We start from the raw sequence: 25,302 nt of genomic DNA on the forward strand, positions 1-25,302 counted from the left end.
TTGAATTAACCTGTCTAACAGTTCAAGTTAAAAATAGGGCTTTAGTTAGGACTGCAGATAATACTGGGATGCCTTGTTGTGGCCTCTGGATCTTACGCATATATTTGCAAATGTGCAAACTTAAATCCCTGTTTTGAACTTCAACTGTTAGAACAGTTTGGTTTGTTGCAGGCTGGCTGGTAAGTTGAGCTGGGGATTTTTCTATGTTTTTGTTTGACTTTTACTTAAGGAAACCTGCACGAAGTGCATACATAGGCTGCCATTTAATTATGTTACGTTGATCCAAAAACATTACTACTTTCTTTGTCTCCAGCAAGTAAGCAACATGCTTGTTCTAACTCTGGGACTCCTAAAGTATTGTGGACAGAAAAGCCAGGTAGCTAGCTTTTTTTAGGCAGCCAGCAATGGTAGCACAGTACAAAGAGACTTAAAGCACAATTTCAAGCTAGCCAGAAAAATTAAACTGCTTAGCTACCCAGCTTACCCAAGCTACCCAGGTTAAAAACAAAAGTTTTAATTGACTATGTACATATTGAAGCCATATTAGCGCAGCAAGGCATCTTTTATAGAGTGCTTTCCCTAATTCAAAACTATCGGAGTTCCCAACTATTGGGCACATTTAGAAATGTATAAACCTGAGAGCAGGCTCGCCTGGAGGCAGCCCAATCTTGCATAAAGATACAAAAACACACCAGACCTGGACATCAGGATCCTGGCCTCAGGTGATAACGCTGCTCCACTGCACTGTATCTGTGGAGGTGCAGCTTTGTCAGAAAGTTAAATGACAGCATCACTTCAACAACAGTAGAATACATATTTGAAATACATGTTTTGTGGTTTACTCTCATTGCTTCTTGCCTCGGCAACATTGCCTCTGTTTGGTGAGAAATAAGTCACTATCCAATGAGGAGACTGGAAGTGGAACGATCCACTACAAACCACAAAGCTGAACTAAGAAGATGAGTTGATGAAAGAGATGCTGTCTGGACAGACATGGGCCACTGTTGTGACTACCAGGAAAAGCACCCTAAAGAAAATATCTGATACTGCCGGATATGACGGACCATGTGACTTGCTCCCTTTACCCTTACTCTGTGACGGCATTTGGCCCAGCATTGTCACTGGCAGAGGTCTGGCAAGCTCTTGCACAGGTCTTCCGTTCTTTGTATCTGTTGGTTGGATGGAGTTTGTAATGTTGGAAAGGCCGCTTGCTCTTCATTGCTTGGTCACCAAACACAGATTCACTTTAAAGGAAAGCTGTCCATGTAATAAGAGAAGTGTGTAGGCTGCCATTGATGACCCTTTGAAAACTCCTGTTGCTTGGTGCTCATGCCAATCTATCATCAGTAGTAGTAGCTTCTGAGCCAGTGATGATAATGGTTGATTGTGTAATAAGTGCAGAGTTTCCACACATAAAACTTGTTTTAGAAATAGGTCTGCAATGGCAGCCCACGTATTCTTCTGACCATAGTTTTTCTTCAGACAGTAGTGATTTGCAATTGAGATGTTTTGTATTCTTTCCTCAGAGCAAACAAAAAGCAAAAAAAGAAAAAACAGAAAGGCTGTAAGGTGAGTGTTTAAGTGCTACATGTAATTTTCCATCAAGTGTAATATAATTGATGTGATTAAATAAAATGAATAGAGCAGCAGACAATGTGGAAAAACGATCTGATCTTAAAGATCTCTGGTCAAGAGTTTTGTCTAGAAGAGGTATGAGTCAGATATTCATATTACCCACTACCTAAAGCAAACCATGCACTAAATCAGAAGGTCCACTTATTCAGTTGTCATCCAGATCCCCCCTCCCCCTCCCTTGTCTAAGCTGTCCCTCCTAAAATAACACAAAAAAAATGCAGAGAAAAGATAAAATAAATAAACTTGCCTTAAACCTAGTTCATGTAGCAAGATCTTAGGAGTGATGAATATCCCAAATCTCGCGAGAAGAGCCTTCTGAATTGTGCTGGAGTGATTCTAAAGGCTGAAGGTTTTTTGCCTTCATGCATTCTATACATGAAGGTAAAAAAGCTTCAGCATGCAGCTTCTTCCCCCCCTAATATTACCTGAGCCCGATTTGGATCCAGCGATGTGCACGAGACCAGCGCTGCTCTCCCTCCTCATTAGTGCAGACACAGCAGTGGGCACCATTTCATTCTTCTGCTATCAACTACAGCCAGAGCGGGGTGCTCGGAAACGAGCACACACGAGTGCTTCCATAGCAGAGGGCTTGCTATGGGGGGCACTCTGCAGGATGGAGAAGCCTACAGCGCTTGCTGGGGACCAAGGGAGAGGAGGATTGGGGCTGTTCTAAGCACAGAGCAGGTAAGTGTAACATGTTGCTTCTAAAAAAAAAAAAAAAAAAAATATTTTCTTACTTGAAATGTCTTCTCATGAGATTTGGGACCCTTTTCATTCCAGGCTCTTGATGAAAGGCCTGTGACCTCATCCTCACTTCTTAGTTCCCATATCTTTGCTTCTAGACCATTCTACTTATATTATGTAACAGGCAATAGAATTGTATTTTTTGGCTTGGAGCTGCTGCTCTGACCACTGAAATGGGCCTATTGCTACATTGATGAGGCTGGCCAAATACATTTTGGACATCTCACAGTATGATTACCCAAACTGTGTGAGAGATCATGTGTACATACTGTGAATGGTCCCACAGTTTTCTGAGGCCTGTAATGTGTCCTAAAAGGCTGTAGGGAAAGAGAGAGGGGGGGGGGTGGCTGAACTTCTGGAAGCGGGAGCGGAAACCTGTCAAAACTAGGTACCTGACCACCCCCCCCCCCCTCCCCAAAAAAAATGTGTATCGAGGGAGGGAGGAGGCGAAAAAGTGGATTTTCCCCTTTTGGGCAAAGTTTCTCTTTAACTTTCACATTACCAAGATTTACACATTCTCCCCTTGGATTTAAATAGAAAAATGTGTAAAACCTTAGTAAAAGTTGTGTGACTCTTTTTTGCTTCTTTTGGTTGAAATAATTGATGAATGTTTTAATCAAAGATTCCCCTAACATTCACCAAGGATTCACATATTTTTATAATTGAATTCAGTTGGATAAATGTGTAAACCCTAAATGAAAGTTGTGTAAATCTTTTATTTATAAATGGGACCCATGTAGGTGTGCATGCACGAAACATGATCAAATATATTCCAGGCCTAGGTCTGCTTTGGTATGATGTGTGACTCAAGGGTGAGTTAAGTATTTGAGCTTCATATGGAGGATTGGTTTTCTAAAAGAAAAAGAAAAATGAAACGCCTGCACATATTTTTAAATTTCATTAAAAATGCGAAAGCTCCAAATTTATTGGGAAATATCTCAGGCATGCTTTTAATTCAGAAACATAATTTTTATGTTTATAAACAGGACAAGTTACAGAATGAAGTTAGTGCCTCTTATATATAGGAACACTTGTGATTTTAAAATAATCACTCAAGCAAACTGGGGAAAAAAACTTTTTTTCCTCTTAAATAATTAATGAAGACAATACCACAAAAGTCTCTTGTTGGTCCAAATCATAAAAAAAAAAAATGTATTCCAATAAGTCCATGTTGGAAATCTAAAAATGGCACCTAGAGCTTAACTATTTCAAATGGTGACTGGTTTACTTAAACCTTTAGAAATACCATTTTATTATCACATACACATTCCTATCTATCATACTAACAACCTGCTCTGTAAATTATTTTCTTCAGTCTCCATGCTATGTTGCAGGAGGCTTTCTAGCCAGCCTCCCATCCAGCTCAGCGTGCCTTGGGCAGCGAAGGCCAGGGACATCGCATTTGGGCAAGCTAGCCCCCGCCTGAAGTTTCACCCCTACTGAGGGGTATGCAACTATCCCCCCTACTGCAGTAACGCTTCAGGTACAATGTATCTGTGGGACTAGCTCCTGCTGGCCACAGCAATCTTTCTGGGCGGTGTGCAGTAGTGTAGGGGGGCGCCTTGACATGCAGCACCCCTGCATTTCACACCCCAGAGTCCTTTCCCTCTACAGCGCCTGCCTAGGTCGGCCACGAACATCCCCTGCAGTCATCCTCCTGAAGGAGCAAGATGGCAGCAAAGTGACGCACTTCTGGTCCGCAGCCATTTTGGGAATGACGGAAGTCGGATGGCAGAACTGACTTTTTTCTGGGACTGACCATGTTGGATGCTTTGCCATCCTGACCTGCAGATCCTGCTAGTCAGGAGAGCTCAAGGGTAAGCCAGAGCACTATGGAGTTCCCTTTGTCTTTGCCTCACCACAAATAATTTTGCATGGTGGTGTACGGCAACTGCCTACCTCACAGGGTCCTTTCTTTGTTCACTTACAGGCAAAGACCCCAGAAGAGAAAAAGGCAAAGACCAGTAGCAAGGCATGAGCCTCTTGCGGTCACAGGTTTCCTCCAGAATAGAAAAAAACCACTATGCCAAAAATGCATCAACAAAATGGTGGCTAAAGAGTCGCAGGGATTCCTTCAAAACATGCTTGGCTTCTTTAAAAAGGAAATTTAAAAGCACAATTGGTCCTCTTCATACAGCCATAGAAAAACTGGAGGTTCCAGCGAGCTCCAACCAGGCCAGTACCCCATCCACCAGCAAGACACCCACCCCCACTTACAGCGGGGATGAGGAGGATCAAGTGGAGGAGCGATCGATCTGATTCAGATGTCTCTGATTCAGAATCCAAGAATGGCCTGTGCTCGGACTCAGATGATGAAGATCCAGTGTCAGAGGGTACACTTTTTCCCTCAGAGGACACGGATAGTTTGTGTGATAGCTGCTAACTAATCATGCAGCACTATTTTATTTTTAATGCAGATATGACAGCATGTTCCCCAGCTGGCTGTCAAACTGCCTGATGTCCTCCACAGCTCTGTTCTCCCCCCACAGGTCCCACTATCTCATTCCCACCCCCCCCCCTTTTATATATCTCAAACTGCTCCCGGTCACTAACCCCAGATCACCCAAACTCCACATCAGAGGGACATGGCTCCCTGCCCATTCCTCTTCCACCTCCCTATTCAAACCACCTCCATTCAGTCTCCCACCCCATACAAACCTGAACAATCTGAGGTCTCACCCATTCATAACTCTGGACCCCTCCATCCTTCAGCTCCTATAATCCCCTCCCCAAACTCCTCCTCAAATTAATATTCCTGGACTCTTCCAGCCTTCCATTCCTATCCTCAGTTTCTTCCAGCCTTTCTTTCTTATTCATGGATTCCTCCATCTTTCAATTCTTATCCTTTGACCCCTCCATCCTTCAGTTCTATCCCCAGACTCTTCCATCCTTTAGTTCCTACATCCAGACTCCTCCATCATTCCTTCCCTATTCATGGATTCCTCCTTTCCTATCACCAGACTCTTCTAGCCTTCCTTTCATATTTATGGATTCCTCCTTTCCTATCCTCAGACTCTTCATTCCTTCCTTCCTTTCCTATTCATTGATTCCTCCTTCCCTATCCCCAGACTCCTCCATCCTTCTTTTGATTCTTCCATCCTTCAGTTCTTCTGCTTGAATTTGTTAATTAAAGCCATGGGCAGTAATTGTGATGCATTGCGGAATCAAATCATTGACAGGGTAATTGTAATCAAATTGTGAGACCACTGAAGATGCGCACCTCTAGTTAAAATATGCCTTTTTTTTTGCTAGAAAATTACTTGGAACCCCAAAATATTATATCGTTTTTTTTTTTCATATAAATGATGTTGCATCGAGTAAATCGATACCAAACAATTGTGCCTTTCCAGGTAGGAATTTAGGCCCTAGAATTATTGCTTTCATGCTGACGTTTGCAGTGATACCTCATGGGTGGTACAGTCCCTGTTTATATACGCGTGCCGAGACCTACGTGCGCGTTTGCTTTTGCGTGTATGTGTGACGAGATAGGGTGCTTTTACATTTTTTCATTTTTATTATATTTTTTAAAAACTTTAACACTTTTTTTTACATTTTGTTTCCCTTTCATCTTATGTTTATTGCTATCACAAGGTGTCAAATAAAGCCAACAGCTTTGGGCTTAATAGACCCCTGATGTCTCCCATGCCCTTGGGATTGAGATTGTGCTTGGTTAAATGCTTCGCAGGCTGTAACATCCATGGAATGACAGCATCAAAACCAAAAGTGATGAAATTGTTGCTTTCGGGATCTTTCCTCACAGAGCAGACGGGGAAATGGATCCCCCATCTCCACCTGTGGGCAGTTGTTCCGACCGCTTGCAACATTCCTGGGCTCGCTGGAGAAAGGCGGGGGTGGGAGAGGACCTTCAGAGCGCTGTAAAAGTGAGACCATGAATATATATATAATACACACATACCGATCAGCCATAACATTATGACCACTTACAGGTAAACGGAATATCTCGTTACAATGGCATCTGAAAATTGGTGGGATATATTAGGCAGCAAGTGAACTTGTTGGCCATGAAGTTGATGTGGTGAAAGCAGAAAGAAAATGTGGGTTGCAGTTTGTTGTGTATGGGGCTGTGAAGCCCATGGTGACCCATGTCCAGGGCCAAAAGCTTCTACAATGGTCACATGAACATCAAAACTGGACTATGAAGCATTGGAAGAAGGTGGCCTGATCTGATGAATCACCGTTTCATTTAGATCATGTGGATGACTGGGTGTGTGTGCGCATCGCTTATCTAGGGAAGAGGTGGCACCAGGATGCGGTATAAAAAGGCAAGTCTGCAGAGGCTGTGTGATGCTTTGGGCAATGTTCTGCTGGGAAACCTTGGGTCCTGCCATTCATGTGGATGTTACTTTGGCGACCATGCCTCAATGGGTCAGGGCTGTTTTAGCAAAAGGGGCACCATACTCCATATTAGGTGGGTGGTCATAATGTTATGGCTGATATATGTGTATGTATGTATGTATGTATGTATGTATATAATGTGTGTGTGTGTGTGTGTGTGTCAGATGGGAATTCGTTAAAAATACTTCTGAAAGCATATGTTATGTCTGTTCAATGACTGCAAAAAACTGTTTACTCAGCCCTGCCCAGTTCATGTGTGAACTATAGAACACCTCCCCTCTATGGAGATGGAGAGAGGTTTACAGCCCCCACGTTAGTTCCCTAGATACAGTGCAGAGTATGGTCACCCTGTGGACCATACTCTGCAGACAGGAAGTGTGCTCCTGGCAGGATCACCAATCAAGAATAAAGAGAAGAAAGCCATCACATTTAAGGACCAGTAAGCTGTAAAAGATTGCATTACTGTTTCTGGGTTTAAATACACTTTAGGTAAAAGTAAAGTAACCGTTTTCCTGTCTGACCAAAGAAAAGTTATTGTCTGTAAGATGGAAAGATTGGATATTCGTACCCTTGTGTTGAACTATCGGCTCTCAATTGATTTTATTTTTCTTTTTTGGTCATAGATGCCAGAGGATGACATACTGATAGAAAAAGATGTGGAGAGCAGTGCAAAAAATGAAACCATACAACCTAAAGAGGATGACACTGTCCTGGACAACGTAGAGCCTCAAGACAATCTCACCCAAGATACAGAAACTGTGAAGGCTCCTGAAGCGATGAGCGAAGACAAACCGTAAGTTTCCCCAATGGTTTATCTCTGAGTAATCCTACAATCGGACATGGAATGAACTTAGGTCTGTTTTCTGTGTTACAGAGCACCAAAGCTCAAGGGGAAGAAGGCGAAGGAAGTGAAGAAAGCTGCCAAAATGGTAGCTGTACAGGAAGATGACGTACAGGTAATTATTTGAAGTAGTTACTACAGAAAAAGCTAGAAAATAAGTTCATATGACCAAGGGTGTAGTTGCCATCATTCCAGTTAATGTCTATAAATTGAAATCCTATATTTGGTGGAACTGTGGGGGGCAAATTACTTATACCACTAAAGCATTCGAAAAAATATTACTTTAAAGTCCATATTTTATTTGAACCACATTTTATAAAAACCCCAGGGGTATAGACTATAAAAATACTTTTAGCATACACAAACCGAATTACAGTAGAAAAAAATACACAGTTTGTAGCATGTATTGGTACATGTATAGCAATGGGCACATTGTGGTAATTCCAGCTACTTGTTGACATTTATCATAGTTGCATAATAGATGCTAAAGAGAGCTGGAAAAATTCCAACGCGTTTCAAACATTCAACTTTTCCTTTGTAAGGAATTATTTACCACTCTGTATACATAAATGGCCATTACTTACTATGTATTCATTAACTGGTATAATAATTCACATTGCTGTATCTCAAACCACTTTAGATATATAATTTGGCCAAAATTCTGGCCCACAGACGCACCTGGGAAGGCTGCATCAGTATTCTTTCCAATACACGAGGACTATCTGAGTACTTTCCAACCACCGGGTTATTAAGTATTTAAGTATTTCTTAAAAGTGTGGAATCTAGAGCCCTTCTGAATGGGAGTACTAGAATTAGATAAAATAGGGCACAATATCTATAAATATACCATAACATGGGGGAGAAAAGTCCCCATCGTAATTCCCATATAGGTGGCCCCCATACTTACATACACAAGTGCAGCTGATATAAATGGTAATCCAGGTGGGGAAGAGTTTCCCAGTTGTGTTCTCTAAACGGCAAATCGCTTTCTTGGGCAGCAAAAATCCTCCCTCTCTGTCCTGACAAGGGAGAGAAGGATGGCGTCTCCTCGATGTCCCCGGCGTCTTTCTCCTATATCACGCATGCGCCCGCAAGGCATGGTTACGTCACAGCCGGTCTCCGGGTACTCTCCAGGCTGATCACACATGTGCAGGATAGCGCACTGCGTGGTCACATTGGTACCTGCACTGGGGCCACCTCCCGAGGACCAGACTACAACAAAGTGGAGGGACTGCCGCCGACACAGGAAATGGTTCATATTCCGATCGTCAAACCGCATAGACAGGAAGGGACAAATTGTTAGTCTTCCTCTAGTTGCCATATAAAGGCCCCAGTAACGAGACTGGGGGCCTTCCTTTGCCGGGTGTTACTATAATAGTAGGGAGTATAGATGCTCTGCCCAAGCTGTTTGTGGCGTTAACCTTGCACCGATCAATGAAGAACAATGTTATAATACAGTTTTACAATACAATACACCTAAGGAACAAGCGCAAAAATACAAATGTGCAGCAAAGTAAACAAAAAACAAATAAAGAAAAGACATACAAAAATTGATCTGCAAGCCAGCAGGTAATGTATTTCTATTTATACTCCTAGGGGACAGGTCCCACTTAGGAAGAATTGCAGAAGAAATCCCCATGTCTACATTTACCAATTAGCAAAACCTTAGACTGTGGAGAGGGAATCCCATTTATTATTCACTACATCAACTATCCCATTTTAAATTTCTTAATCTTTTTAATCTGTCTTCCCAGAGGAGAAATCCTCTAGGAAGGGCCTGAAGCTTTCAGCTTTAGTCGTGGGGGGGGATCAGGCACCTGATCCAGCACATCTGGCACTGGAGCAGGGTCTTGTTCCAGTCCCCATCCCTCAATGGAATGTGAAGTCTGTCTAGTGCCAAAAAAGTGACACCAGGCATCTAGTATTTATGTGTCTTGACATAGCCAAGACACATAAATATCAGAGTGGTAAAAAAATAACCCTGACAAAAAAAAAGTTTAAATGTTTGAAATGCGTTCAAATTTTTCTGGCTCTCATTAGCATCTTATGTGCTTGGATGTGCAACTATGATGAAGGTCAACAACAAGTAGCTGGAATTACCACAATGTGCCAATTGCTATACATGTAACAATACATGCTACAAACTGTGATTCTGTTTGTGTATGCTAAAAGTATTTTTATGGTCTATAACCCAGCCTGGGTTTTTTTTTTTTTTTTTTTAAATGTGGTTCAAATAAAATACAGATTTTAAAGTAATATTTTTTCTAATGCTTTAGTGGTATAATTAAGCTGCCCTTCACAATCCCACCAGATAGAGGAATTCAATTTGATAAAAGAAAAACCTGGCATTCAGCAGTATAATCCATGCTGTGCATTCAGTTTTGCAGAATAAAGTGTAAAAGTCATTACTGATGTATATTTCTAGTATATACTTTCCGGCAAGGAGCTGGCAAAGAGCTCTGAAGGTCCTCCGGACCTTCAGAGCGCATTCACAGCTGGTGTCAGCGGCTGCATGCAGGGCGAATATTTCCTAAACCGTGCAGTTTATAGGAGATATTCATTTTACCTACAGGTAAGCCTTATTATAGGCTTACCTGTAGGTTAAAAGTTTAATGGCGGAGTATACTACCGCTTTAAAAGTAAGTGCCTATACCAGTGGTGCCCAGCCAGTGGCCCACGGAGCCCTCTGATGTGGCCTGTGATCTCCTGCTCTAGGATGGCTGGTTGGCCCAGATCGCGGGGTGCCGACACTCCATCCTAAAGCATCAGTGTTGTGAATGAAGCCGGCGGTAGAGGGAGCAAGCGGCTGTGGAGCAGAGCTGCATAAGCCGATGCTTCCTGTATAACGCCTGCTCCTGTCATAGGCGGAGTGATACCAAGTACACTCTGCCTGGGACAACAACAGCCAGCGATACCCGGATGGAAGACTGTTACATAGTTACATACTTGGGTTGAAAAAAAGACACCAGTCCATCCAGTTCAACATGTGTGTGTGTTGTCAATTAAAGGTAAGTTTATTACTAAAAAGTGTATGGGCATATCTGTTCTGCAGTGGTTACTGAGCTGCTTTCAAACTTATCTGCAGGTGCAGTGCAGTGCAGTGCACCTGCGGGTTACCTGCGCTGAGCCATAGACTTCTGTTATTACCTGTGGACTTGGTGCGCTTTTAGGAAGTTCACTAAACCTGCAGGATATAATAGAAGTCTATGGCAAAGTGCAGCTAACTCACAGGTGCACTGCACCCGTGGTGGGGGTAAACCGCAGCACATCAGTGCCCTTAGGCCCCTTTCCCACAATCGGTCTGACCCAATCAGACCCTCCATTCACCTCTATGGAGCGGAAGATGTAAATGGACTTGTGTCCATTTACACCAACCTACCTTCAATCCAATCCACTAAAAAACCAGAAGGGGATTCGTCCCCTTTTTTTCTGGGTGGATCGGAGCGGAAGGCCCATAGAGTAGTGTGGGCTGTGTCCATGTCCTCTCTTCATATGCAGAGTGGACACAGACCTGTTGCCCACCCTGCTCATTGTGGCCTGCAGCCAGTTACCAAGTCGCTTAAGTGGCCCTCGCTCCTCAAAAGATTGGGCACTCCTGGCCTATAGTTTCATATCCAGTAATACACTGTCTCGCCCTGCTCTGCACATCCTCAGTCGCTCTCTATTTTTGACATTGTGCCAAAATCAAAGCCACTAGAGGCCAATCTGCTGACAGCCTTAGATTTACTGCTGCTCGGGGGCTCCTGGCTTCAGCAAAATGGCAGCCTCGGCTAAAAGAAATAGGAACAATGCTGGAGGCAATTTACAGCACACATTAATTTTGGTCACATAATTATTAATGTGAAATGTAGGTGTCTTGCTAAGGAAAATTATTTTTTATCAAGTTGTTAAAGGTATAGTTCAAGTTTAAACATATAAGTAAGCTCTTTCTTTAGTCCCTTCCCTACTCCGAGTGCTTACTAGTATGGCCTTATTGCTTTCGCTGTAGCAAGAAGACCATACTAGAAGAACATCGTTGAACCAATCAAGTGAGCTGGAATTGACATTTCTAGGGGAAGCCTGTATAAAATGTCACAATAAATGAAGAAAAGGTGAACTTTGCTGGTCTAGTAGTCTGGGGATTTGAAAACCATGCTCCTCTTCCCCTTTTTTCCTTTAGGGCTTTTGTAACGGATCAGAGCTATTCCAGTTGGTCAAAGTGGTCATGGAGTCATTCTGATTCGTCCAGGAAGCCCTAAGGAATGAAGGGGAAGAAGATCAGGGTTTGCAAATCCCCAGACTGCTACACCGGCTCTGTGGGCAGTGCCAGCTAATTGCCCACAGAGGTAAGTGCAATGTGGGGGTGGTAGGGTGTTCACTGTTTAATTTTTTTGTGCAAAAGTGAACTTGTGCTTCATGTGTTTCACCCTAAAAACTAGTGTAACATGTTCCCAAAGGTGAAATTTAGCTGTGCACAGCTCCACCACTGAGTAGCACCTTTAAAGGGGAAGACTGCGAGTCCCATCCCCAATAGTTATATCCCTCTTGTGCAACCCGAATATAAAAACAAAACTCTTCCAAACAAAAATCACTGTGTTAATTTTTTGCTGACACTACATAAAGCAGTAAATGGGTCTTTCCACCAAACATTCCCTGCCAGTGAATCAATCACTGTCCTTTTAAACACATGTACCAGGGAGATGCACCTTTAGTGAATGTTTGGGACATATTTTTAAATTAAATAATCTGGCATTCAGTAAAGTATTTTTATGTGATAATAAACAATGAAAACATGAAGTGTCTTAAAGTGGTTGTAAACCCACTTTGATGACTTTTACCTATAGGTAAGCCTATATTAAGGCTTACCTATAGGTGCTGTAGATATCTCCTAAACTTGCACCGTTTAGGAGATATCTACATTGCATGCAGCCGATGATGTCATTGGCACATGCGCTCTGAAGAAACGGTCGCCCGTGCTGTTTCTTCAGAGCCCTGTGCCGTGACTGGCGGCTCCCGCACGCATGCGCAGGATTGACGTCACATGGCTCTGGCCAGTAATACAGCGGAGTCCGCAAACCCAGAAGGAAGACAGGTGAAGATGGATGCGGCCAGCAGGGACAACGCGTTGCAGGTAAGTGTCATATAATGTGCTAGTATGCGATGCATTTACTTTGCAGGGAGAAAAAGAAGTCAAGAGTTTACTTCCTCTTTAATGGAAGCGTCTGCATTGCATCAGAAATGCCAGCTGCACATTCATGTAAATGCAGTTATGTAAGTTGTCTTTTTATTTCGGCATAATGGCAGATTTTTGGAGGTGCTTTTTCTGTCCAGCTGACTGCATAAAGCTGCTTTCAAACTATTTGTTTCTTGCAAATCAATACATATATTGATAAGAGCTTTTTAATTCACAGCACCAATACGATCAGACACAATAGAATTATGTACACTTTAGCCACTTTGAATCTGCACTTGTTTTATATATCTGGTAACTGGCTGCTTTTTTTTTTTCATTTTCATTTTAGTCTTCTGCCCCTAATCGATGCAACACCTGCACTTCTGAGTTTTCAACGCGGAATAAACTGTTTAGTCACCTGAAGTCTACAGGACATGCACTGGCCCCTGGTAACCCATCAGCAAATGCAGCAGCTCCCAAGCCCAAAAAAGACAAACGGAAAAATAAATGACCTCTTATGATGGTGCTGAGCTGGACTTGCTAATCACTACAGCCAGTCAGGCTGTGTCATAGGAGCAAACCGCCTCCAGGTTCTCCTACTGTCTACAGTCTGGGTTTCTGCTGGAGATGCATAAGCTGTCTCCTATTTATTTAAGGACTGATGACCATCCACTGAGGGGAATGCCTGCTAAGCCATTAGAAGCAGTCAGTTTGGGCTACAGCTGTCCGTGATCCTTCAGCTAAACTATGTCAGCTTCTGCTTAAACAAAACAACACTGTAATAATTTGTTTAATACTGGTCCTTCTACACGTGCAAATATGTTCTGGTCACATGGACAGACTTGTTGTGTGTTACAACCACGCTTCCTCTGCAGCATTAGCAGTGTTTGTTCCCCTTTAAAGGGTAAATGCACCTTTAGCACAACAGTCTGTATTTCACACCCCATTTTGCTACAGAGCAAATTATGTAACGGAACCGCATACCAGACATTTGCAAAAAGCTGAGTTTAATTACTAGGCATCTGCAATCTGTAGGTTAACCATGGGTCCCATTGCTCAGAGATTGTTGTTGTTGTTATATATATATATATATATATATATATATATGTGTATATATTGAATTTAATAGGTAGGAATTCTCACAGGTGAGGATCTCTACTAATGATTCTCATCCACTCAGCATGGTTCCTGATCATGTGATCATCAGATCAGATGCCAGCCTGAAGAGGCCACCTCAAACCTCTTCGGCCTGCAGAGGCCACTGGAGCCTGAAAAAGACTTACAGTCCCCTGTTTAATATGGTAATTATCAGATACAAATACAGTATTAAAAAAAGAGAAATATATTTTATTTATATGTTTACCCTTTTTCCAGGTAGTTGTTAAAACAATATACCAAATAAGCCTTATATCTTTAAAAAGAAATTAAAAATTATTTATTTTGGGAAAATAATCATAGCCTTGCTGATGCTGCTAAATTTGGTCTGGGCATCCAGGCTTTAGTGATCTTTGCTCATAAGAGAGAGGCTGCTTGGCTGGCACAGTGTTCTCCCATTAGTCTCTGTATACATTTTTGGCCTTTCCTTTTTGCTCAGCGCATGTGGCGTAAAATGTATTTTATATATTTTTTTCCCTGTGGTCAGGTGTGTATCAGATTTCAGAGCAAAAAATACTGTGCCATCTCAGAGCACTCCCGGCAGTATAAACTTTGCTTTCTGCAAATCCCTCTTGTGTGGTTCCGATTTTACTGTATAACATTCGGGGGGGGGGGGGGGGTATGGGATATAATGAGTTGTGATAAAGGTGGATCTGCCCTTTTAAATCCCACAATACAATTCTAGAGCTATCCAAAATATGGAAAGAAAACATGTTCATAGTCTCAGGATTTGTTTACAACCGGAAGAAACCGAATACCAGGGGGGAAAAAAATGAGATTGTATTTTATAGGCAAAAGGAGATTTGTGAAGAAATCTACCCAAAATGGTAAAGGATGGCAAAAGGGAAAACTATGACCTCATTGACCATTTTTTGTGCATTTATCTATGAAGTCTTAAAGCTCAACTTCTTGAAAAGTAAAACCCTCACTTGCAGTGGGGCTGCACCCGTCCCAATACAGGTTCCCCAGTATAATGAAGTTGCCAGGAAAAAAAAGGTCTGCTTTTATTACCTATATGACATCAGCAAAGGCAGATTCTTATTTCATGTCATGGCAGGTCCCTTTTAAAGTAAACCTGTCAGCCTTTTCCAAGGTTTTCCCCAAAGCTGGCCATACACTGATCAAAATGCAGCCAGTTCAGCAGAGATTGACTGCATTTCTATATGTCTGATTTTCTCCATTTGATGGACTTCTGTTGAAGGGAAATTTTCCTTGATCAGCAGTTGTGGTGTCAGAATACAATGTCACGGTGAGGGGGGAATTCCTCCATCCCCCTTTTTGTGTGGATGGAGGAATCCTTTTTTTTTTCCCCCTTCAGCCCATTGGCTGAATAATAAAAAAAAAAAAGTAACTGCATGTATCAACCTGTGCTGGGAAACTCTGTGCCTAATATATAAGTAGTAGAATGACTTCTCTGACTTGAGAGATGTGCTCTGCCCCCAGAATTAAGCCATACCTAGCCAATGGCCCACTATCCAAAAAGAGCACTGTTATTAATCACTGTGGTGGATAGTGGGATAATAGAGTCTGGGGAATAGCTCCAAAAAGCTCCTAGGTCTCCTGTGCACAGGGAAGAGGGTTTTTTAATTTATACATATAATAATGCACTTCTTGTTGACTTGTGGTTTTGGCTTGTTGCCCCCATGCATGACACATGTGCAGCAGCAAAAGTTGGGCTTTACCACATATTCATCGCCGATATTCTTGTGCTGAGAGCACACTCCCAACACAGAGACTGATCTGATCCTCACTAACGATTGGTAGCCAGCTGGACCGGCTCCCTATCAGGGGACCACTGTGACAGCCAATCACAGGGGTCAAATCTTTGCTGATTCTTAAGGCCCCCTTTTTCCATGCATACTGACCCTATGAAATGGTTGGGTGGGAAGGGTTTAAACCTTAAATAAAGCTGACAGGTTCAGTTATGTAAGTGCCGTGAAAATAGTATAGGCCTGCTGAAATATAAAATTGAAAAGAGGTTTTCAGTTTAAATGAATATTCCCCCTTTTTTTTTTCTTTTTTCTTCACATATATAAACACAGAAAAGGTTAAAGATAACTGAAGCCTTGGTGCGCAAAATAATCAGTGTTTTTAAAATGTTTGTATTATGCTAAAAGAAAAACTATGCAGAAAATAGGCACAATTCACAAAGCTTTAGCATATGGGTGTTCAACCTGTGGCCCTCCAGCTGTTGTCGAACTACAATTCTCATCATGCCTCTGCCTTTGGGAGTTATGCTTGTAACTCTCAGCTTTGCAATGCTTCAAAAGGCTTGTAGTCCCCCAACAGCTGGAGGGCCACAGGTTGAGCACCCATACTGATGTGTTTTTTTTTTTGGCGAAGCTGAATGGTCCCCCCCCCCTCCCGCATGCATCCCTATGGGGCATCGGATGTCAGCGGAGACATGTCCGCTGACATTCAATCCGTCAAATCTGGACGGATGGAAACCCTATTCTCCATCCGGACCGACGGTCCGTTCCCATCCGATTCCCCCGTAGAGATGTATAGGGAACTGACAGCTGTGTCTCCGCACACAGCTCGGAGAACAGCTGTCATCTGCCTGCTCAGCGGGGGATCTGCGGATCGATCCCCCGCTGAGATAAACTGAGTCCGTCTGATAGTGTGAAAGAGCCCTTAAGGTACAGGGGTTGCAAATACACAGAAAAACAGATGTAGAGATTGCTAACTGACAGGCAGTCTAATTTGCGTCCACATTTGCTGCTAATATTGCTTGATGAATGTTCCTCTGAAGTCTGTTTGCGTTCTTTGAAAAGCTGCTGATTGGTTGACTATAAAATCATGTCCCTGGGAAAAAAAAATAAAATCATGTCCCTTGCTAGCACGCTGCAGAGAAGAACCTTTTCTGTGTGGAAGCAGCGATCTCTCTACAGCAAACTGACACCCCCTGCTCATTTTGAGTAAGGCCTAATACACAGACCGAATGTCAAGTGGCATTGGCCAGTTCAATAGAAACTGCCCTAGGTTCGACCCATCTGTACTGGAGAAGGTCCGTTAGAATCTTGCCATTCTGTTGAAGGGGCATGTTCGAGAAAGGTCTTCCGATCTGGTCCCGATCATTGGCTGAGAGCGCTTACTGGACTGTTCTGGTGGGGGTGCGTCCCCCTGTCAGAACACAGAAGCACAGCAGGGCAGATTGCTGGTCTAATTGTTAGTACAGCAGCTCCTCCTGAGCTGTCTGTTTTTTTTTTTTTTTTTTTCGTTCAGTCCAGCTGGGTTGAGCGAAAATGAAACACTAGCGTGTATGAGGTTTTAGAGCTGTACAATCAGGAGGGAACATGCACCCTCACTCGGCGAGGGACCTCTGCAGCATGACCACTGCTAACACACAGAGGCCTTTCAGAAAAGGCTGGTGTCTGCTTCCCCTGGCTAGGCAGCAGAAAGGGAGTACAGGCCTTCTCTACGACACCAGACCTCTGACCCCCCAGAGCCTGCACTTTCTGATTCCCAGCTCCTTCCCGAGCACAGCACAAGACGGGGGAGGGAGAGAGACTTTTGACTTCTGATGGTGGAGGAGCTCTTGACATTTGATGTAAGGTGGGTGGGGTGCTCTGGACATATAGTCTTACAAATACAACCAGCTGTTTGAGGGCAACCATAATGCTGAGGCAGCCTGTTTTGAAATGGAGTTAGACACCCCTGCAGACATTATAGCCCTTTTGTTCTATGTACATTGTATGTTTTTAGCTAGTTTAAAAAGTTCAGTTGGACACTTTTGCACGTGAATAGTGTGTCCTGTTTATAGAACTAGGGTAGTGAAAGCAAGTCGTGTTTTTTTATTTTTTTTTTTATTGGGTAGGGTTAAAAGCCCTGGTCCGATGTGTGTCCCAGTGGAGGATTCCTGTTCTGGTAAAAGCTCTAGTTTTGATTTCCCATCACTTTATGATACTGTAACAGTGGTGAGCAGGACAAATAGGAAGTGTGAATCCCACCAGTGGGGATACAGACTGCAAACAAAACCTTGACAGGTGTCCTAAGCATAAGACCTCGTCTGCACTAGGTGTTTAGCTCCGGTGTGAGTGGAAGGCACAGGCGCGCCATCCAACCACGCTGCCAGGAGCCTGTAAAATTTGTCTATGAGAGGCGGAAAGCTGCTGTGGTTAGATGGGTGCACTGAGTGTGATTGATGTTTATGGCAGTACGCACCCAGGCATGAATGTCCAGAACACAGACTTTGTATACATTCACCTCAGTAAAGTATGTATGTGACATCAATGGTACAGAATTCTCCTGTGCTCTGAATGACATTTTGAAATTGGATCAAGGGGCTGCTAAAGCACAAATGTATGAATGAGACTCATTTGCTGGAGCTCACAAGACTCTCTGGGTGATTTAACCAAACAGGCTCTACCCAAAACAAATACTGGATTTAGGTGGACTTTTCTTTTTGTCTCCATCTACTCAAGTTCCATGTGTCTGGTTTCCTCACATTGTTGTCTGCTTTTTACATAATTTATTTGTAACTTGCAGCATTACAGAGCAATAAAATTGTTGTAAGTGTAATTAATGGTGGGTACATACTATAAGAATATTGGACGAATGATCATCTGGTTTTCCCCGTCGTTTCACTGAAAGTCGAAACTGAGGATGGGGGAATAATGTATGAAAGTTCTCGTAAGACAAAAAGCTTTTTTTTGTTCTTTATTGTTTCTGATCATGCTCAGTTTTTCGTATCTGATTTTTCTTATACGAAAACAGTACACCTTAACTGAAAATTGTTTGTTCTGTTCACATGCAAAATTTGTCCCTTCGCAAATAGTTTTTTGGAAAGTCTGAATTGGATGTCGAAAGTTGTGTACACATTATACGAAAATCAAACAATTACGCCTTGTAGAAAATTTTTCTTTGGATTTTCTCATAGTGTGTACCCCCCTTAACACACTGAGCTTAAGTCGGACACAAACTGGGGGCTTTGATTGCTAATGAGCTCAGCCGGAAATCCCACTCTGGTAAAGATCAGCGTCCCTGTCTACTTGGAGAGAGGAAAGAGCCACAGCCTCTGGATAGCGCGTGGCATAGTGAACAGCTGTCAGTATACAACGTTTGCCAGAACTGCTAGGGATGGCTCAAGGCCCAATGATATCCACTGCCACCCTCTTAAAAGATTTGCCAATCACAGGCAAAGGTTGTTACGGAGCCCTGTGTACTGTACATCTATCTTGCCAACTTGCAGGACCGAAAGTAGTCAGCTATGTCAGCGAGCATGGTAGGCTCATAAAATTATGTATTGACCGCCCCCGGATCTTAGTGATCCTCATGTGCCCTGCTAGAGGAATCTCATGAGCCACTTTTAGCAACTGTCCCCTGAATTGACTGGATACAACAAGCTGCCACCTACCTATATCAATCTCATTCCTCTCTGCAGGCAAACCCTCCCTGTAAAGTTTTCCTTTGTCCAAGTACCCTTTGTCATTCTCTGCAGGGGGGAGATCAGCTACACTCCTCAGCTGCTCTAGTGTTTGGTCTGTCTGCAGTGCTGTTTCAAAGGCGGGACAACAAGTCCCAGCAAGCAGTCTTGTGGCAAACAAAGACCACTGCTAAGGCGTAACAGAGGTGGAGTCCACTGGGTCAGAACAAGGAGAGGCCCCAGAGACCTCCTCCTGCTGCTCTGTGATCAGGGCCTGCAAGTTACCACCAATGTTGGCAATGCATCATCATCATAACATTTACCATTTACAGTTGTAGCATTATTGCAACATATATCTGTTAACCTCCCAGGAAAGGGGGCCTCCTCTCCTTCCTTGAAAGAAGGAGGATTTTGTATTTCCACACCACCATCCCCCTCCCAGGTTGCCCAGAAATTTAACCCACATCTGTACAAAGTACCTTGGGAAGTCTAGAGGGTTCCATAAGGGTGTCCTCAGCAGGATCATAATATGAGACAAGGGTCCCTAAATCGGCACCCAACAACACAGCAGTGGGGATTTCCTCAGAGACTCCCACCGGGAGTGCCCCCAACTCAGGTGAGGGTAAGAAACTTCTCTGGGATGATGTCCGTTTCGTCTATCACCTCTGGTCTGACCAATATGACTTCAGCTCCGGTGTCACGAAAACCAGTTACAGTTCGGTTGCCTACGATGACTGGCTGCAAGTTGGCATTGGTTCCCTGAGGTTTCCCACTGACAATCAGCACAGCGGAAGGGTTGCTGGCCGGTTGGCCAGATGATGTCATCTTCTTCTGCTCAGGGCACTGCGTCCTGAGATGGCCGAGTTTTCCACAGGTGTAACATCTGCGTTGTCAGTTAGGAATGGCTTGGGACCAGGAACAGTTCCGCTAAGGAACTTGGTTTACAGGCGGAGGAAGGGTTGCCATGGGGTGATTTCCCTCCTTTCCAGGCATTTAGAGGTGCCTTGCGGTGGTCAGATACCCGAGTGTGGATATAGGTATCTGCCAGTTCTGCTGCTGCTTTGGCAGCGTTTGGCTTCCGTTCCAACACAAACTGTCTGACGTCTGTAGGACAGATGTGCAAAAGTTGATCTTCAATCATAAGATCTTCCAGGGTCTCAAAAGAATCGGCCTTCAAGCCTCTAGTACACTGCCGGAATGTGGTACGTAAATGACTTACCACATCCATATGAGTCCCCAGGCCACTTTTGCAAAGACCTAAATCGCTTCCGGTACACTTCCAGGGTCAACTGATACTTTAGGATGATCGCAGCCTTTATGGCCTCATAATCGTCATCCTGCTTCGCTGGCAGTTCGACATAAGCATCCAGGGCCTTGCCTCGCAGCCCTGGAGTCGGGTACCGGGCCCATTGTGCTTGGGGCAGATGGTACTGATGGCAAGTTTTTTCACAAGACAGTAGATAGACGTCAAGGTTACTGTCCTTTTCAATAACTGGAAATTTGGCTGCCTGGCTCACAGGCAGAGAGGTGTCGCTGTACTCTAGGGATCCGAGGTTCTGAGCCTGTCGCTGCTGCTGGAGCCTAGCCAGCTCCAGTTTGTGCCGGCAATCAGCCTCCCTCTGCGCAGCCTCTCTCTCACCCGTAGCCAGGCATTTTACAGCCTCTCTCTCAGCCGCAGCTCTGCTTTCCTTTCTCTTAGCTTGGCACTCGAGAAACTGCAGGTACCCCATAGGATCCATCTTCCTGATGCGTTGTAGCATTTGCTGCATTTGAGGAGAGTCTATACGCTGGTTGCAGGCAATCTGGGGCTGGCCTGCTCATGCTGTGGCTTGGAGGTGACATTTAGTGATACTCCAGTGTCAGTCTCTGCTTGCCCAACCTGTGAGGCCGTTTCTAAACCACTGGGCTCCGAAGTAGCGGGAACCCTTTCAGGTTCAGGTTCCCCCGGGTTCTGGTCTGCCCCGGATATCATACTCCTGTAGGGCATGACTCATGCCTTCACGATTTTTGCCACTGATGTCAAATCCTCTTAATGTGCACTCAGCAATCAGGCCATTTTTGCTCATCTTCTTATATTCTGATAACCCAGGCATGTTTGCAAGCAGAAAGGAAAGAACAGAAAGCAGAGATGGGAAGGAGCTGTAAGAAGTAGCTGTTGCTGTAGGTCTCTTTAAAAAAACAAAACAAAAAGATGCATTGGCTTGTCTCTAAGGACTGTTTCCACAAACATTACAATCCTTCAGGGCAGTGCTAATTCCTACCAATGCAATGAATGCCCTAATGCAAAACTATCCCACTTACGCTGCCAGCTAATGTGTGACGGACGCGGGTCTCAGATCCCTGTCCTCACTAACTCGTGACAAAGGACCAGCCAATTTCACACCCTGCTGTCACTTACGTAACAATTCCACTCTCAGCTGCACCCTGCGCAAAGATTTTCCAGCTCGCGGGACCACAATCTAGGTGCCAGCAGGCTGAGAGCGATTGTCACTGGGCTAATTAAGCAATTAACCCTTTCAATGCCACACCTCTGTTTTGTCAGCGTGAGAGGAAGCTCGTAATTTTAGAAATACCAATTATGATTTTAGAATATTTGTCTGTAACACGCACTGTCACCACAGACAGGAATGTTCATAGGATTTATTCTATACAATAGCACTCTTCAAGAAACAGGTTCTTTGTTAGCTTGCATTAAGAGCTTAGGGGCAAGGATAACACTTTTCAAAATAAGGTTTTAATACTGAAAACATCAAAGTTGGAGCACATAAAATATTTACAGAAAAAAGGTGTTTCAAAGAAATTGAAACAATCGAGACAATTCAGCAATAGAAAAATAAGGTAGAATTTGAGGAGGAAGAATACTTGCAATCACTGGCCTTGGTGTTATCAGAGTTCAATCGATGAGCCAGGTGGGATCGGTTCTCAAACTTGATAGATGTTCTGCTTCGATGTTACCATGAGAACTCTAACTGGTTAGGGATCTCTCTTTTTCTCTGGGATCAAAGGGATTTTGACATATGCTCCTGACCAAAAAATAGAGTGGCCATGGGCTGTCCTGGGGTTATTACTATATCAGGTCCCTCCTCTATAGAGAGTTTTATACCACTATTCATATCTTTTAATATGTACCGGTTACATATCTGGAAACTGATCGATCATGGCCCAGCATTGAATCTCGCATCCAGGGACACCAAACACAGAATATCTCAGATAAACTTGTCACCCAGGGGATCTCTGACAGCTATTTTCCCTTCTATATGTGCTAGTGTGGTAATGTATGACCTTAATTCGTTCAGTATGACATTTCTTATCCAAATATATACTTAGTAATGTGTCTTGTTCCTGTCTGAGTTTATGAATGGTGTGTGTATTTGTTAAGTTTTGAATTGGCTAGGGCTCTGATTGTCTTTTACGATCCCCATTAGTTCTGGTTATCCTTAATGCATTTGGTCAAAGTTTTACGATAGGCATGGACAGAAGAAAAGGACATCCTGCCAGGACTCAATTAGCGGTTTACAGCTCTGCACAGGCCTAAGTGCTGGGTTTTGATGTCTCCGAGTTGAGATAAGGGCTCTTTTGAAGTGTAAAACCTATGCATTCCATGAATTAAATGAGGTGGGGAGGGGTATAATATCATGTATCGTGTCATAGTGTACCTCTGTATAAAATGTATTACTTTAAAATAGCATCCACTTACAGTTAAGCAGCATTAAACCAACAGAACGGCGTTCACACCGGATTTCCGGGTCCGTTCCACGGGCCAAAAACCACACAACCGGAGGTGACGAAATGACGCATAGTTCCCGCCCTATGCGTTTCGTCAGTCTGACATCAGGAGCGTAGGGCAGGAACTGTGCATCATTTCGTCACTTTCGGTTGTGTGGTTTTGGCCCGTGGAGCAGACCCGGAAATCCGATGTGAACGCCGTTCTGTTGGTTTCATGTTGATTAACTGTAAGTGGATGCTATTTTCAAGTAATACATTTTATACAGATGTACACTATGGGATATCCATTGTATTTTTACATGTTAACACTTGGTTGAAACCTACGGGGTCCCAGAAACCAGTCTACTGTTTAAAGGACCAACACCCCTATAGGGAAAAGGAGTTATACACCATTCCTTACAACACCCAGTGGAAAACATACAGGGACCCAGGAATCTACCTGCTGTTAAAAGGCCTGATTCTATTGGAAACCTTGTTGTAAGTTTCTAGGTTACACACCTCTTGTGGTTATTTTGAGAGGTTCCCACTACTGGATTTTTCTAGTAAATTTTTGTATTTTAGCGAATACAAGAGGAACCTGGAAAACACAAAGGTGGGCAGGAACAGAACTGAGAATCATAGCAGCGCCCCCAGGCCTCACCTGTAACTAAAACCTCACTATTCAAGGGGGCTAAACCTTTAGCCCCTGCCTTGGTCATTAATAGTCTGCTAATGCTGACTTTAGAGGCTTCCCACTTATTTTATTACAGGTATAATTTTTTTTTATATCTTTTCATGTGACAATACTGAAGAAATGACACTTTGCTACAATGTACATAGTTAGTGAGGTTGAAAAAAAGACATCAGTCCATCCAGTTCAACCCATGATGTGCGTGTGTGTTTGCTGTTAACCGTACATTGTATACCCCTGTATGTTGTGGTCTCTAAGGTGCCCATCTAATAGTTTTTTGAAACTATCAATGCTTCCTGCTGATACGACTGCTTGTGGAAGAGAATTCCACATCCTTACCACTCTTACAGTAAAGAACCCCTTACGCATTTTAAGATTAAACCGCCTTTCCTCTAGTTTTAGGGAGTGGCCACGTGCCTTATTGTATTCCCTTACTCTGAATAGTTTGTTCCTTATGCTAGGGTCGCCAGTACAGTATTTGTACATTGATATCATATCCCCCATCAATCGTCTCTTCTCCAGAGAGAATAGGTTCAGTGCTTGTAGTCTTTCCTCATAGCTGATGTCCTCCATTCCCCTAATTATTTTTGTTGCCCTTCTCTGGACTCTTTCCAATTCCAGCACATCCTTCCTGGGGACCGGTGCCCAGAACTGGACAGCATACTCCAGATGTGGCCGGAACAGAGTCTTGTAGAGTGGGAGAATAATCTCTTTATTTCTGGAGTGAATCCCCTTTTTATACATCCCAGTATTCTGTTGGCTTTGCTTGCAGCGGCTTGGCATTGCATGCCACTGCCAAGCCTGTTGTCTACCAGTACCCCCAAGTCTTTTTCCATCCTAGACTCACCCAGAGGTTCCCCCCCTAGTGAGTAGCTTGCTTTCTGGTTTCTGGCCCCCAAGTGCATTACTTTACATTTTTCAACATTAAACCTCATCTGCCATGTAGTTGCCCACCACATTATTTTGTTCAGGTCCGCTTGTAAGGTTTCCACATCCTGCCCAGAAGATATTGGCATGCTTAGTTTAGTATCATCCGCAAATACTGAGATTGTACTAGATATCCCCTCCTCTAGATCATTTATGAATAAATTAAACGGGATTGGTCCCAGGACCGAACCCTGGGGGACCCCACTTTCCACACCCGCCCAATCCGAGTACTCCCCATTAATCATTACCCTCTGGACTCTCCCCTGGAGCCAGTTCTCTATCCAGGTACTCACCTTATGGTCCATACCTACCTTCCTTAGTTTGTACAGTAAGCGTTTGTGGGGAACGGTGTCAAAAGCCTTTGCAAAGTCCAGATACACCACATCCACAGGCTTACCTTTATCTAGGTGGCAGCTCACTTCATCATAGAAGGTTAATAGATTGGTTTGGCAAGAACGATTTTTCATGAATCCATGGCTGATTACTACTAATAATACCATTTTCATTACTAAAGTCTTGTATGTGGTCCCTTAACACCCCCTCCAAAATCTTGCAGACTACAGATGTTAGGCTGACCGGCCTATAGTTTCCCGAGATACACCTCGGCCCCTTTTTAAATAATGGTACCACGTTGGCTTTTTTCCAATCAGCTGGCACCATACCCGTCTGTAAACTATCCTTAAAGATCAAGAATAATGGTCTGGCAATCACCTGCCTGAGCTCTTTAAGAA

At 43.5% G+C, this 25,302-nt stretch overlaps 1 protein-coding gene across 2 annotated transcripts in view; it reads left to right on the top strand.

The window, feature by feature from the left end:
* Positions 1 to 13,569, top strand: part of DNAJC21 (DnaJ heat shock protein family (Hsp40) member C21) — a 30,217-nt gene extending 16,648 nt beyond the window's left edge. The window contains exons 9-12 of one of the 2 annotated variants that reach the window (XM_082244061.1): positions 1,527 to 1,573; positions 7,366 to 7,528; positions 7,610 to 7,691; positions 13,078 to 13,569. In XM_082244061.1, the coding sequence (XP_082100187.1) occupies positions 1,527 to 1,573; positions 7,366 to 7,528; positions 7,610 to 7,691; positions 13,078 to 13,239 (454 nt within the window). In that variant the 3' untranslated portion in view covers positions 13,240 to 13,569. Of the gene's footprint in view, positions 1 to 1,526; positions 1,574 to 7,358; positions 7,529 to 7,609; positions 7,692 to 13,077 lie in introns of both variants that reach the window. The other variant, XM_082244060.1, reaches the window with a different exon arrangement.
* The last annotated feature ends 11,733 nt before the right edge of the window (positions 13,570 to 25,302 follow it).

The sequence above is a fragment of the Pelophylax lessonae genome (genome assembly GCF_965119305.1).
Source record: "Pelophylax lessonae genome assembly, chromosome: 1".
Lineage (NCBI taxonomy): Eukaryota > Metazoa > Chordata > Amphibia > Anura > Ranidae > Pelophylax > Pelophylax lessonae.